The sequence below is a fragment of the Aricia agestis genome, chromosome Z (assembly GCF_905147365.1).
Source record: "Aricia agestis chromosome Z, ilAriAges1.1, whole genome shotgun sequence".
In the NCBI taxonomy this organism is placed as follows: Eukaryota; Metazoa; Arthropoda; class Insecta; order Lepidoptera; family Lycaenidae; genus Aricia; species Aricia agestis.
The window spans coordinates 32,688,059-32,703,776 of record NC_056428.1 but is presented as its reverse complement, the minus strand read 5'-3'; the positions used below and the strand labels follow the sequence as shown (position 1 = coordinate 32,703,776).

At 34.9% G+C, this 15,718-nt stretch overlaps 2 protein-coding genes and 1 long non-coding RNA gene across 5 annotated transcripts in view; 2 read left to right on the top strand and 1 right to left on the bottom strand.

Annotated features, from left to right (window-relative positions):
* The window catches only part of LOC121738913, a 17,246-nt gene extending 13,634 nt beyond the window's left edge, over positions 1-3,612 (bottom strand). The window contains exons 1-2 of the long non-coding RNA XR_006037359.1: positions 3,603-3,612; positions 3,021-3,026 (exon numbers count right to left, since the gene is read on the bottom strand). This is a non-coding gene — a long non-coding RNA (uncharacterized LOC121738913). The remainder of the gene's footprint in view (positions 1-3,020; positions 3,027-3,602) is intronic.
* Positions 1-15,718, top strand: part of LOC121738911 (lysophospholipase-like protein 1) — a 17,568-nt gene extending 1,850 nt beyond the window's left edge. For 2 of the 3 annotated variants that reach the window (XM_042131182.1, XM_042131183.1), the window contains exon 5: positions 5,885-6,562. In XM_042131182.1, coding sequence (XP_041987116.1) covers positions 5,885-6,081 — 197 coding nt within the window. In that variant the 3' untranslated portion in view covers positions 6,082-6,562. Of the gene's footprint in view, positions 1-5,884; positions 6,563-15,706 lie in introns of those variants that run through there. The other variant, XM_042131184.1, reaches the window with a different exon arrangement.
* LOC121739074 lies at positions 11,067-15,371 on the top strand. Its single transcript, XM_042131391.1, has 3 exons — positions 11,067-12,894; positions 13,126-15,064; positions 15,158-15,371. Exons 1-3 carry the CDS (start codon positions 11,067-11,069, stop codon positions 15,369-15,371), a joined length of 3,981 nt encoding a protein of 1,326 aa, XP_041987325.1.

Here is a 15,718-nt window from a genome sequence, read left to right as displayed (position 1 = left end):
GGCAACAGCTAGTGTAAATTTAATAAGACAAACACAAAGGGACCAGCTTAATTTGACGCAAATACCCTAGCATTCAACCTCAATAAACCATATTTTTGGGTCAAAACAAAAATACAAGAAATTTAAGCATAATTTTAAACAATTCACTTACAGATGAAAGGTTATCCTTGTATTAAAAGTCATATCTGTATGACTTCTACACCATTTTACAGGGCATTTAGGCATTTTAACAACAAAAATATTGTAAAAAGCTACGTAAAAAGTAAGTAAACAAACCTTTGCATAAACAAATTGTAAAATGAGTTTGACAATAATTGTCATGTCAACCTGGTTGAATGTCACTCGAGTATTTATCCATACTAATATCCATACTAATATTATAAATGCGAAAGTATCTCTGTCTGTCTGTCTGTCTGTCTTGCTTTCACGCCAAAACTACTGAACCGATTGCAATGAAATTTTGTACACAGTTATTCTAGAGTCTGAGAAAGGACATAGGCTACATTTTGATGTGGGAAAATATCTTATTTCCATGAAAATATCGATGAAAATGAATTAGCATTGCGTGTGGCCAGCGCTCATCCCGGGGGTCCTGGGTTCGAGTCCCGCAGGCGGAACAAAAAGTTTTCAATGTTCCTGGGTCTTGGATGTGTATTAAAATAAAATTTCAAAAATCTTAAACATATTTTATGTATAATATTATAAAAAAATCCAGAAATATATCGATGCAATGAACATTTTAGTTCTAATACGATTCAACAGATGGCGTTTTATTTTTTACTTTATTGTAACATAGAACTAATCATACTTATTAGTTAGTATGTTTTTGTTTACAGTTTTTAATACGTTAGAATATTATGTTTAATAATATAATCACTTGGTATAATAATAATCTTATCTTATAAATCTCCTACTGCATTTCTAATATATGTGACAAGTTGACAACAGAAGGCGCTCTAAAATAAAGGAGTTCGAGTGTACCGTGTTGGCCTATATTCCATCCAGAAAATTTATCAATGCAATCAACATTTTAATTCTAATATATGAAAACAGATGGCGTTTTATTTTTTACTTTATTATTGTAACAGAACTAATCATACCTACTTTACTATATAATATTGTTTTTATTCATAACTAGCTGTTGCCCGCGACATCGTCTGCGTGGACTTTAGTTAATAGCGCGCGGTGTTAACAAAATTTGTGTCAACTTTAAAAACTTTTTAAAACCCTGGTAAGTGGTACCCCTCTTAGGGCCGCGCTACACCGGAATGGCAGCGCTGAAAGTGCTCGCCTCGCATGGCAGCGCCATTCCGGTGTAGCGCGGCCCTTAATTAATCAAAATACCCAAAAACAGCTGTGCAGTGTGCACATAATCTATACTAATATTATAAATGCGAAATTATCTCTGTCTGTCTGTCTGTCTGTCTGTCAGTCTCGCTTTCACGCCAAACGCCAAAACTTCCGAACCGATTGTAATGAAATTTTGTATACAGATAGTCTAAAGCCTGAGAAAGGACATAGGCTACTTTTTTACTGGAAAAAAGGGTTGTAAGGGGGTGAAAATGCGTAAATTTGTTCAAATTAAGTTAGTTCCAACAATTCATAATTGATGACGCCGTGCGTCTTCTAAATCGCGCTGACGCTTGCTCAAAAGTCTTTCTATAAGACGTGGTATCATCTTACATTTAAGTTTCGATTTTTTTCGATTGTTATATCTATTCTACGGTATTAAATAACTCAGTACTTTATCTGTGCAGTGACGTAACCTTAAATCTATCAATGATAAATAGTTTATGGGTAAAGTTGTGTAATTGGAGGGCTAAATAAGCTTTAAAATTTGGCATAAAATATAAAGTTTAATATAAAAAAATGAAATACTTATTGTGTGCACACTGCACAGCTGTATTGATTTAAGGGGTACCAGGGTTTTTTTATAAAAGCTTTTGACACCAATTTTGTTGACATCGCGCGCTATAAACTGAAGTCCACGCGGACGAAGTCGCGGGCAACAGCTAGTTATACATATATACACGAAAAATGTGTACCAAACACATGCATAAATATAAATGGATTCGGGTCACATTTCGTAGCCTTTTGTTGCACTTTTTTGACGGAGTAACTCTTCCTTAGTTTTTATTATTCGTAGTAATTACTATTTGAAGCTGAAAAATAAATCAAACATGTTAAATATTTTAGAAAAATGATTTTGGTATTACGTAATACCAAAATCATTTTCTCATACGAAAATCCTGCACAAAAAAGAGGCCGGGTGCCATCGAAATTTTCATACATACGTATGTATGAGAATTTCGATGGCACCCGGCCACTTAACATGCTAAGCATCACCTCACTCTGTTTAAATACAATTAATAAGGTCAATGTGTGGTAGAATACTTTTCTAAAATTAAAGTTTAAGGTCAGGTGGGGTAAGAGGACCGCGGGGGGAAGAGAGACTGTAACTAATAACAAGAAAACTATAACGCCGAGCTCCATGGTGACGACGTCCATAAAACAGTATTAGGCGTAGTTCATATATTCTTGGATAGATGAAGCTACACCGTGTTGTAGCTTCTAACTAAGCGAGTAAAACAAAGAGAAAAAAAGCTGGGAAAGAGGAACGGCTATACCAGGTTAAGAGAAACATATTATGTTCCTCTTTCCTCGTTTCAAGGGGTAACAAACATTTTTAAAATCCGCTGAAATACCGGCTGACTTTTAAGTACTGGTTTGTAAGATGAACCTACCTATGTGTATGAACAACCTTTTCTATGGGACCAACTTCCGTACCCGAAATAAAAAGTCAGCTGTTCCATACAAAAGTATCGATCAGCTGTGACCAAATTCTTCAAATTCTTTATTAAGCATACAATAATATACAATAGTATAAAAGCTAGGTAGCGTAGATCACGTCGTCTAATCCCATGCTAAGTAAAAATTGTGTTATGGCAATCAGACAACGGATGCACGCCGAACAATTTTATCCTAATATATATTATTTACACATTCACACACATAATCACACTACACTTTATCACGTAAAGACCAAAATGTATGAAATAGTAGATTTCTTCTTTCGATTACGAAAGTTGGTCCCATACAAATGGTTAAGGTTAAGGTTTATCCTACAGGTTTATACCAACTAATATTAAGTAGAAATGCGAAAGTCTGTCTGTCTGTTGCGTTTTGACGCCTAAACCACTGAACCAATCTTAAGAAATTTGGAAGATAGCTTGATACCTGGGGCTAGGGACATAGGCTCCATTTTAACCGATCTAACCAGGACACTAAAGGGGGTTCATGTTTTTAAAAATTGTGCCAAGCGCGGTATAACCAAAACATGGATGAAGTCGCGAGCGAAAAGCTATTTCTTAAAACATTCATTTAATACCAGAAAAAGTTTAGCACCTCTGACCTTACCTATTTCCTGTTACCCCAAATTTCGTTTTTGTATGCTTTCAGCCTAAATAAGGCCTTATTTTAAACTAAGGTTTCATTCCCTTAACTCAAAGAAAATGATTAATTCATGCTATATAAACACTTAAAAACATGAGTAATTACTTAAAAATATCGAGTGTTTCTCTTACCCCAAAACTTTTTATGACCCAGCTTTGTTGCTAAATTGTGCCGTAATTATACGTACAATCTAGTTCAAAAAAAATGTTAATGTATAAAAAGTATATTTCAAAAGCGAAGATTTGTTTCAATTAATATCGAAATAAATGCATAATTTTGATAGCTGAAGGCCAAAATGTTAAAAAACCAGTAAAGTATGTTTCTCTTACCCCACCTGACCTTAACCTAATTTATTGAATTGAGATTCGTTTTTTAAAGTCACTTGTGTTAATGGAAATTATAGGCTTTAATATATTAATTAGACCTATAATGATCTAAAATTAATAATCTTAGTTGCAGTATTTTTTATTAATGTAGTATTTTTTTAAAACTCGGCGTGTAGACGGACTTTCCTTACAGTTTGAGGTAAGTCCGTCCATATATGTGTTGAATGCATAGACTTAATATATACGAGTTGAATGTGTCGGTAACAAGGCTCACATCCCAGAAAAGATTAATTTTATATAATTTTTAGGCAATTCCGGCATGTCGTAAGTCTAAGTGGTTGCAAACATTTTCATTAAAATTGTAGCGAATTTTTTGAAAAGTGAAACACTAAGATTGGGTTGCACCAACTAACTTTGACTTTAACCTTAACTATAACCGGAAAAATTGACAGATGTCGTATGAGAATATGGGGTGTTTGGACGCCATATTTAACTATAACCAGGCCTCTGGTGCAACCCAACCTAAAGAGATAAATGTTTATTACCAATTCAAAATTATAATTAGTGCCGGCAAAATCAATAACTTTGCTTAATTATTATCATTTATGGGATAAAACATTTTTCAGCATACTACCTACTTAATTTTGATTTGATTGTTTATGACCTACTTAGTACCGAATTTTTTTTATTCCTTAATATTAATATTTAATCAGTTAAAACAATTTTTTTAAGTTCACTATGCACGCGAAAGTTACTCGTTTTTACCATTATTTTCGCCGCTCAATTAAAATTATAATGGTCGATTTACACGGTGACTAACGGGTCGAATTTAGTCACCCGGCAAGTCACCAGTCGAATCGCCTGTCCAAGTCGAATCGCCACCCCATTTACACGGGTGACTAACGGGTCGATTTTAGTCACCCGGCAAGTCACCAGTCAACAGTAGTATTCGCAGCAAGCGATCGCTTGCGACTGAGCGTTTGCACGGTCGATTTTAGTCACCAGCCGCATGCGGCCATTGGCCGCACGACTTTGGGGCTTGCGACTTTAGCCGCATGCGGCGTAGTCGAATTGCCATTTACATGCGGCAGAAATCGTGCGGCTTTAGTCACCCGTGTAAATCGGCCATAGGTGTTGCTGGTCCTGGAGGTTGGGTTTTTTTTAAGAAATTTCCTGCTCTTTTATGATCTTTTAATTATTTTTGAAATATGAAAAGAAAACAAACCCTTCTTTTTTACTTAATTGTTTATACTTAACTTTTGCAATTTTTTTCAGCCCCTCTTGGAATTTTGATAGAATGTTCTAGATGCCATTCCGAATTGAATGAGCCCAAAATCTAAAACAAAAATAATTTTCGGTGGTGGAGGTCAGGTTTCGAGGGAAATGTCTAAATTATTATTTTTATTTATTTTATTTTATTTGTACAGAAAAACTTACAGCTAAACAAATCTCAATAACGACTAAGTTAGAAACAAATAGCCATTTACAAGTTTTTACATTTAATGACAGCAGTGAGTATGTTAAAAATAAAAATAAATATTTTTTGGGCAGAGACTTACACTCCGACTGCGAGTACAATACCAGAAAAAAATGGCAAATCTTTTTTTTTCATTACAGGTAGTCCACAACAGTAGCGACATGTCTGTTTCTTAGGTCAAACTAACTCTGCAATATTGCTTTACCCACTGAGCCATATTATGAAACTAGTCATTCAAATATGGAAGATATTGTCGCTAGATGGACTTACCTGATACCTCCCAGACGGACTTCCACACATTGAACTTACTTTATGTCACCTTATTCTTTAGTACAAAATAATGCATTTAATTTTTTATCCATTCATTCCTAAAACCCGAAACTATGTTGCACATAAATTCGTTTAGCCCGGGAACCATAATATATTTTCCTGCGATAAAAACTATCCTGTGTCCTTTTCCTGACCTCAACGTATTTCCATACTAAAGTTTTAGCCATTAAAGTGAAGACGTAACACACAGACAAACACACTTTCGCATCTATAATATTAGTAAGGTTTGCACACATTTTCTTGCTGTATAAATAGACAACATACTTAAGTAAAGTTTATAATTCTATGTATTTCTCAGGGCCGCCACTATTTCAAGTCCATGGAGACAGTGATATGATGGTGGATTTGTCTTGGGGCCACTACACTCATGATACACTCACATCACACGGAGTACAAGGCGAATTCCACGTTTTGCAGAAGCTTGGACACTCACTCAATAAGAGGGGTATGAACATGATAAAAGATTGGATTGACAAAATACTCCCCGATGAGTAATTAATGATTTTTTTCCAACACAGATGTCAGAGGCTTGTCCACCAAAGAAAATAATGTATAAAACATAGTATGTATTATATATTATATTGTTATGTCATATTATTACAAAATTAATAATTAATATTATAATATGTGATTTAACCCTTAACTGGTATCGGGGGTCAAAAGTTACCCCAGGCGTTCGAATTTTCTATGATATCTTTACTATTTAAACATGTACACTCGGATGACGAACGTACGTGGCTCTACTGTTGCTGAAAGCGGAGTAACATACAGTGCTGGGGTCAGAAATTACCCCCGATACCAGAAGTGTACTTATGTTTTTTTCAACAGTACCTTGTAATGATTTTTAATAATTTTTTCGATATATCGGGGATTTTATACCAAAATTAGCTTTTATGAAATAAGTACTCGAAATCTAATTCAGAAACTACCCAGAAAACTATTATAACAGTCTGCAAAGTTAAATAGTTTACGATCGTAAGGAGAGGAAGGAAGTCAGGTGTTCTAGCAAAATTATCATAGGTACAGTTTCGGATTCTTAAAATTCTAGAAGCAAAGATGGTATATCGAGTATTGCAAGTGCTCATTATTTTAATGTAAATAAATTTTTGCCAAAATCATATAAAAAAATAGTAAGATTTTGTGAGTAGTTTTTGGTTTCTGGATTTGCTCTGTCATTTTTTTATTTTTAGTCGATATCAAAAGAAATTCATGTGTTTTATTATTTCGATTATATAAGAAAACTGTATAATAAAAGCAATGTAAGATATGTTTATGTTTTAATATAATTAAGGACTCCTAAAGTAACAGTCGTCTAAGTATGATCGAAAATTTTGATCTTTTTTTATATAAGGAAAAAAATATTATTAATTAATGTTATTGGCCTTAAAAGCTTAAATTTATTTAGGTTAAAGCGCAACACAGACGGTGAAGATAATATAAAATATATATTATCTTAGAGCATATTTTAGAATATCGCTCACCATAGAAATCCTATGAACCATCACACACGACGAAGTTAATTTATATTTTATATTTTGTATCTTAAGATACCAAGCGATATGGAAATATATATTTCGTATCTTAATATGTTTAAATCTTAAGATGCGAAATATATTCATCTTTATATATCGGGCTCAACGGGCTCATCGGTGATAGGACGCACTAGTGAAAGCAGTGTTGCCACTTGCCAGTGTTGCCAGCCCATTCGAAAAGCAAAATTTTGAGGGAAAAGGGAACATTTCGGATAATTTTAAATAAAAGTGACATAATTATTTATGGCTAGCTTAAAAAGCTCATGAATGTTTCTCTTGAATTTCTAAAATACTCCTGAAACTTCTTCGTTGACAGATCTTGATAAAGGTTAAATTCACCGCGGCAGGTTTTTCTCTTTTTTATGTGGGGCTATATCCAAATGTTTCTCCTTTTGGAATGTACTACTGCAATCTGCATTTCACATTCTATATCAGAATCATCGTCTGAGGAGCTCTCTGACAAATCAAGAAGTAAGGCAGTATCACTCATAGTCAATCACCCTGTATATAGAACTCTAACAAGGAATACGTGTGGCACCAACGCAGACTCGTAAGGAAATGAACAGATTTTTAATAATAACGTATCTTAGCCGTGTGTGATAACTGATAGTTTAAGATACTATAATATTTTATATTTGGGCATCTTAAGATAAAATATTATAGTATCTTCACCGTCTGTGATGCGCTTAAAATATTTATCTCAGTATACAAAACTAAATGATGTGAAGAAAAGCTGTTTTGATACATTTTTTATGTTTCATTGGAGTGGGGTCACTTTTTACCCCCGATACCAGATACGTTGCCTTTTTTAGCGAAACCAGCTAAGCGCTCTTACAGACGAACGGCACGTGTCGGCGGCATGTGTCGGCGGCAGTCGATGGCAGCCGGCGGCACGTGTCGGCGGCAGTCGACGGCAGTTGACGGCACGTGTCGGCGGCAGTTAACGACAGTCGACGGCAGCCGTTGACAATTTATGACGCTTGCAGGGGACCTACCACGACCTTTCCTCAAACGATCATGTTTCCAGAAAGCTTTGTTGTAAGATTACAATAACATTACCGTACTCACTTTTCAAATATAATTTTACTAAAAAACAGTAAAAACTGCAAAATATTGTTAAATCCGCTGCGAAATATCAACTTTTTTAAGATCGCTAGCTTGAAGTAATTATTGCTTATATCTGTCAAACGGTGTCGCTTAGTAGAGGTGGTGGTAGGCCCCCCAGTTACTGCCTAAAGGTAAGCGGCCACAGGTCGGTATCATACGCAACGGACGTCTCGCATCAAACGGATAATTTTTTCACATTACTTCCGCTGAATCGAAAGCGTATGGATTATCGAATAGTCTAGTAAATGAATGCTTAAAAGGGGGGTGTGAATGGAATAGTCGAAAGCAGAAATTTTGACTTAGAAACTTTGTTTGGACTAATTTGAAGATAAACATACTCTCTAGTCGGTAATCCGTACGCTGCCGATACAGTGGACGTACTGTAAAAAAATAACCGTTTGATGCGAGACGTCCGTTGCGTACGATACCGACCTGTGGACCTTTACCTTTACGCGCTACGTCACAACTGCACGCGTGATAAACTGTCGACGGCTGCCGTCGACTGCCGCCGACACATGCCGTTCGTCTGTAAGCGCTCTATGGGTTAAGTAATATGTACCTATGTCGCAGCCGACCGGTTTAAATAGCCGTTCAATCAAACAGCTAGCACTTTGACTGAACAATGCCATTAAATCACACGGCTATACGTCGTTTAGCCGACTTGTTGACTACAACGTTCAACACTACAGCTAGATGACGCTTAACCTACTGGTTTAATGGCAAATTAACTAGGGCGACCATTAGCTTAATATGTAATTTGGGAGAATAGGAAACCTTTTTGTATTTTATTGAAAGATTATTCTCGGATCAAGTTTAAGGGGTGACCAAAAGTTTAATGCAATAAGTAAAAACACAACATTCTGAGGCCTGTTTTGTGACACACAGTCACATTTCTAGCCTAACCTACTTTTGGACTTTCTGGATTGTGTTTGTTTTTGTTTTGACGGGGGGCTGTGCCCCCCGAACCCCCCTTTCGGAGAGGCTGCGTCCATCAATTTCATAATCCCGTAATTTCTCCTCGAATATTTGTTGAAATTTTGATTCACTCGTATGTGCCTCCACAATTTTTGTCTCTTTAATAACAGTTGTAACTCTTATTAACTACTTTCTTTCCGAAAAACAACCACAAACACCTGCTAGTTGACGCCATATTGTAAATAAAACGCACCTAGCGCCGCAGCGGTGCGCGCTGAACTACTTCAATTAGACGGCGGCTTTTGAATCAGGTGTAGTGTTGAACGTTTTGAGCGTCTAAAATATTCAATCTTAAAGCTAGACGTGTGATTGAATGGCGTTGTTCAGTCAAAATGCTAGCGGCTATTTAAAACAGTCGGCTGCGACATGTATGTCATTACCAGTGAGTAAAATGGAGTATGATATTACATACATATATGTCTGTATGTAATAATGTATTATATGTTACGCTCAAAGACCGAAAACGCTAAACTCGGCAGTGGCGCCAATGCCGATTTCAGCGGCGCGATGCCGCAAGGCGGTTATGTGTTTCAGCCCTTATGCTAAGTACTCTTAAGCGTTTTGCTCGATAGTTCCAAATCGAGTAATAATTACTCGATTTGGAACTACTAGAGATCGCCCAATGGTCGAAATTCGACCTTAGTTTCAACGACATTAGGACTACTACCTATATTTTGTAAAATCATTGACTTTATCTTTTTTTTTTTTAACTCTTATCTCTGGGACTTAGCTGATCTCAGACTGGCCGTGTAAGCATTGTCTAATAGTATCTAAGATTCAATAAAAAAAACTATAATCCATTTTCAATTTGTCAACTTGTTGTCAACAGACTTCAACCATACATAAAAGAGTATAATTCGTATGTATAGGCTTGTCACTCAAAAATCTGTCATTTCTCATGCGTGTGTGTTGTAACACACACCAATGTGTGTGTTACAACACACATTGGTTGTGTGTTACAACACACACGCATGAGAAATGACAGATTTTTGTGTGTGTTTTATTTGTTAAAAAAATTTATGATAAAAGCATAATTTCAAAATAATATTAGTTTGATGCACTCCTTCACTATATAAACTATAACTGTGCAAAATTTCATGCACCTACGTTTCCCCATTTTTCGTAAAAAGGGTTACAAAATTTTTAGTTTGCGTATTAATATTATATATATTATAATATATGATATAATAATAATTACTCGGGTTTTGCTCGACGTTGCTCGACCGAGCAAAACCGTATGTGAGTAAGTACTTTGCTTTAGACATTGACCTACGTCCTACAACCACAATAGACATAACGACCAGTAGTTCGACTGCAAAGAGACGGACAGGTTTCAATATCTGTCAAATTCGTCGGGTTTCACTAGGATTATGAACGGATTGTGCCTCGCGCTGGCTGATATAATTTATTTAAAGATTTCAAAATTGGATTCTGACAATTTTAATCGCATATGTGCCAAAACACAAACAACAATACGACCAAAGAGGAACACGTCCATCGAATATGTCATAGTTTTAAATTCGTAGGTAACAATTTAACAACCCTAGCGACGATTTTCGTCATAATACGTCAAATTTAAAAATTTCAACATCAGTTCTAAGTCGGTATACTCTATAATTCTGTCTACTCTGCTACAACCATCCAACCAAATCCAACAGCATACGGAATAATCTTGTGGTATCGGAAAACAATCGGAAAAAGACGGATTTATTTTTCTTTAAAAAAATGACAGTTATTGTCAACAAAATCAAAACAAAATTTATAATGTCATAACGTCAAAATTAAAAACCACTATATTAGTTCAAAACAAGTTTATCTTTCTACAGTCAAAACAAAACTATTCTTACGAATTATAATTAGACAATAATGGGGAAGGTTAAAGAACATGTAGATGAAGACGTAAATTGGCAATCTAATATAGAGAAAAGAAAATTGAACGACGACAATTGGAATGTAAAAGTTATTATGATTGAGGCTTCCGAAATAGAGCAGGAAAATATGTACCTGAAAGAATTCGAAAAAGGTGCTGAGAAAGGAAACAGGTTCGTCATTAAGAATATTAGTAAGATTGAAACGTTATTTATGATAAAGCAATTAGGCGGACAAAACAAGACACCTCGAGTTTTCATGGAGGCTCAGTCTCATCTTAAAGACAACAAAAGTATACCACCAGAGATCTTAGCCCTCATAATTAAACATCTTATTTTAACGATGAAAGATGAGTATTCATACGTGGTGCAACAAAAACTAGCTGTTAGTGAGGGCCTAAAAAATGAATCGGAGATAATGATAAATAAAGCGGAAATAAAAAAAAAAGTTGATACAAGAAATAAGAAATCGGCTGATTCGAGTTCAGCGAAACATAAAAGTAACGTCGAAAAGAAAAGCAGTTCAAACATTATCGAAGCAGATGAATCCAAAAAGTACCACACGTTATTGAGAATAAGAGGAGAGGAATGGAGAGATAAAGAATATTTGGAGGATTTTCCAGAAGAGGGACCAAATTTATACGTTGCCTTAACGGGTTTTACAGAACCATATTTACCTGGTTGTCTGATAAGGATAGGAGTACCTTTAATAGCAATAGTGAAACTTGTAATTGATCCGAAAACTGTGAGGACTCCATCAAGATTATCAAAAAATATTAAAAGTGATACGGACTTAAGTAAAAAATGTCGCATGTTTTGGGAAGGTCTAAAATTTTGTCGCTCTGGCTGTGACAGATATATTTTAAAAAATACAGCCATGATCGTGTTCTCGCCATCGCTGTTTGACGAAGATATCAATGTGTATGACCCAGATGTTATAGTAAATAATCAAGAAAAAATCTACAATGAGTTGTGCTACCTCATGTACGATTTACAAGATTTAACCCGACAGCACGCGCATTTTTTAAATAATTTCGAAGTAACATTGGTCCCTGATGAAAAGCCGAATGAACGTCTACAGCGAGACTATTTGAGGGTTAATAACAAAACACCTTTAGATTCTGCAACTGTATACTCCATACTGGATAGCATGCTTGAAACGGTTTCGATTACCGACACTTTAAAAGAAACATATCATGATAAGGTTGTTGCCAAAAATTATGCTATGAAAAAAAAGAATTCGTTACAAGCAGAAACGTTTATTGCAGAAGTTTTTTGTAAACTACGTAATACTGATGTTGATAAAAAGGAATTCCGAGTTACGGAGAGAAACGAATTTGAGAATGATAATAATCCGACAATAATACATTTTGGAGATAGACTTAGATATAATACGTTTCATTTAGGTGAATGTAATTTACAAGATGCAGTTCGTTCGACGCTACAGGGTTTACCAGTTGTGCATATCTGGCATGACTTTGAAAAGCTCTCCGGAAAAAATCAGGCTCGAATTAACTTTCATATTAATCTCTTATCCTCATTTTTTGACAGAAAATTAGAAATTCCTGAACTCACTAGACTAATACAGATATTAAACTGTACAAAATTGTATAATTCCCGTGATAAATTTTATGACCAAAATTCACAATTTTCGAGTAAAAATTACAACAGAAGATTATTATTAAAAAGAAGCCTCATGGTTGAACCTCTAGCACAAGACTCGATGATTAAAACAGCTAATTTTAACTCTCCGCTTCATCAGAAACTAATACAACTGACGAATCACGATATACAAATACTAAGCAAGGAGAAAAGCGTACAGGAAAGTAAAAGTAGTATTATTTTCAACTGTAATACTCTAGGCGAATTACTTAATAATGAAATAAATAATCCGAGTCATATTATTAATGATTTTGAGTACTTTGAAGAGTTCAAAGACTACGTAGCGCTGCAAGTACTTAATGATGCATTTAGCGAGTATCACAGTTGTGTTTATTATTACTGTGAAGTTACAGATTCTTTAATTTTAATGTTTTGGAACCGTTGCAATAATACAGGCTTATCACAAGAAGAGTGGCGTGGACACATAGCCACACCGATATGTTTGCAGGACTTTTTTGAGTTTGTTTTAGACGAGAAATATGACTGGATCCAAAATGAAGAAAAGCTTTATGAGCTACGAATGAACAAGACTGCGACAAAAGTGACCAAAGAGAAGAAAAAAATTGCAGTACCTGGCTGCTGTGACGACATAGATGAATTTGACTTATTAATGGAAAGTTCACTAAAGCAACGTGATTTAGATTCTTTTTTTAAGTCCAGTCCAGAGGCACAAGAATCTGTAATAAAGGATTTTTCTATGACTTCTTCTAAGCTACATTCAAGAATTAGTATATTATCAAGACTCTCTAGGCGATCAAAAATGTTGGAACCTTTCCTAACATCATCTGAATCTAGCGTGGAAGAATCATTGCAAGAAATATTTTATGGATATGATTTGTCTGATCGTAGGGTTGAAGCTATTGGTAAAAACTCTGTATATTTTTCAAAAGATGGATCGATTATTACTACTAAATACACTTCATTTTTACATAGTGACTCAAAATATTTATCTTTGAGTATAGTCGTCGACAAAAATGAATTTTGGATACATAGAATTGTAGGGGGTGCTACTGAGTCTGCAGAGAGTAGAGAAACATTTCGAATATCTACAAAAGATGACATTTCTCTCAGTGTGAAAAAACAAATACATTCTGAAACAAAATATGAATCGACAAACATTTCAACTGATGGTAATAAAAACCAAAGACCCGGAGTAGTTGATTATACGCTACAGGTAGTTTGGCCAAATGGTCTCATAACAGAAACTGTTAAGAACAATAGTAACACTAAAATTTCTTACATTAGGCAATCATTTTCCTTATCACTTCCTGATAGTTCTGAAGATAAAAGATGTATTAGTATGCACGGAGAAGTAATAATATTTAAGAAAAACGGCAACATAGAAGTTTTGCAACCAGCAGGTGCTTACATCATTATTTCGAGATACGAAACAAAAACTAAAAGCGAGTTAGACGCAGAAAAAACACAATATGATGAAATGAGCTCTGGAAAATATAATAAAAATATAGAAAAACATAACCGTAAAGAGGGCGATGCACAAAACAAACAGCCCGACCATAAAATACAGGATGACGGTCGAGGTCCATCAAGGCTCGAAAACATTGATTCTGAGCTTATCTTCCACGAGTATGAAACAGTCGATTGTAGTGGTCTTCGTCAAAAGTGGACCCAAGATGTGTTACTTGAGGAACGAAAACTGCTGTCACGAACGGCCAGTGACTATTACTTGGGGGAAGTCTTAACAAAACGAAGTGATGGTACTATTATTTTTCTTAATAAAGATGGAGACTTAGTGACCACCTATCCAAATAAAACAAGAATCACGACAAGTTATATAATAGAAAGTGAAGATATTTATCCGGAGTATTCGGTTTATGAATTGGATTTCAATGAGCAAATCATAATAAACAAAGATGAATTGTACTTATCTATCCAAATAGTCTACACTATAGAACACCCTGACTATTCAACGGTTATAATAAATAGATCAAACAATAGTACATCCATAGAGTCCCCTAACAAAATGCTACTAACTTTAACTCATGATAATGATTATGATGTTTATTTCGATGACAACACAAGTGCCAGTTTTAGTGGGGAGCTATTAAAAATATTATCCAATCGAATACATAGAGAAAACGTTTGTATCGTCGATATTAATTGCAACATTAAAGATCATGAAACTTCTAATGATATGTGGTTACGTATGAAAGATTCCTTTGAAAACGACATTATAGTTGACTCGAGCGGTGAAATTAGTGTAACAGAGAGTGATGTTTCTAAAGAAAGGGAAGAAACCGTTCAAGAAACATCATTGGATGAATGGAAACGGTTGCAGGAAGCAAAGGCAGTAAAGTTTTTTATACTGAAGAGGTATGCTATATTTAATGTATTTTGAGTAGAATAATAAATAGTCACTTACAATTATATAGAATATAGATCATGAAATAGATGCAAACATTGTAGAGATCTGTCTTGCGCTGAGTTAGTGCATGGTGACTTGGTAAAGAAGTACGAAAAAACTATTTCTGATACGAAGTGGTCTTCTAGTAAAGTATATAAGAGTTTTGGTGACAATCGTAATCTGCTCTCTATTGTTACTCCTATACAACTTACGGCGTCTGAGGTATCTTCTTTGCAATTGCTTTGTAAAAGTTTGATAAGTAATAAGTTCTTTTAAACATATCTCTATGTGAAACTATTAGCAATTATTAGCAAAAACTAAATTCCGATTATTATTTATATACAGAAATGGAAAATGAATTCAAAGTTTTCCAATGAGCAAAGGTGTCTGGCTTACAAACATTTAAAACGCGATGATGGTAAGGGTTTCTATCACTGGATGCGCCCATACAAAATGTACGAACCAAAGTCCATCGCACCGGCGGATAATAATATCCAAAAAACGTTGCCCAAAGCTTACGTTTTGAGGTATGTTAAAAACAAAATAAATTCTTTATGCTTACCCTAATGCTTACTAATAAAAATCTGTTTTCGGTTTACACAATATTTTAGTTAAGTATACAA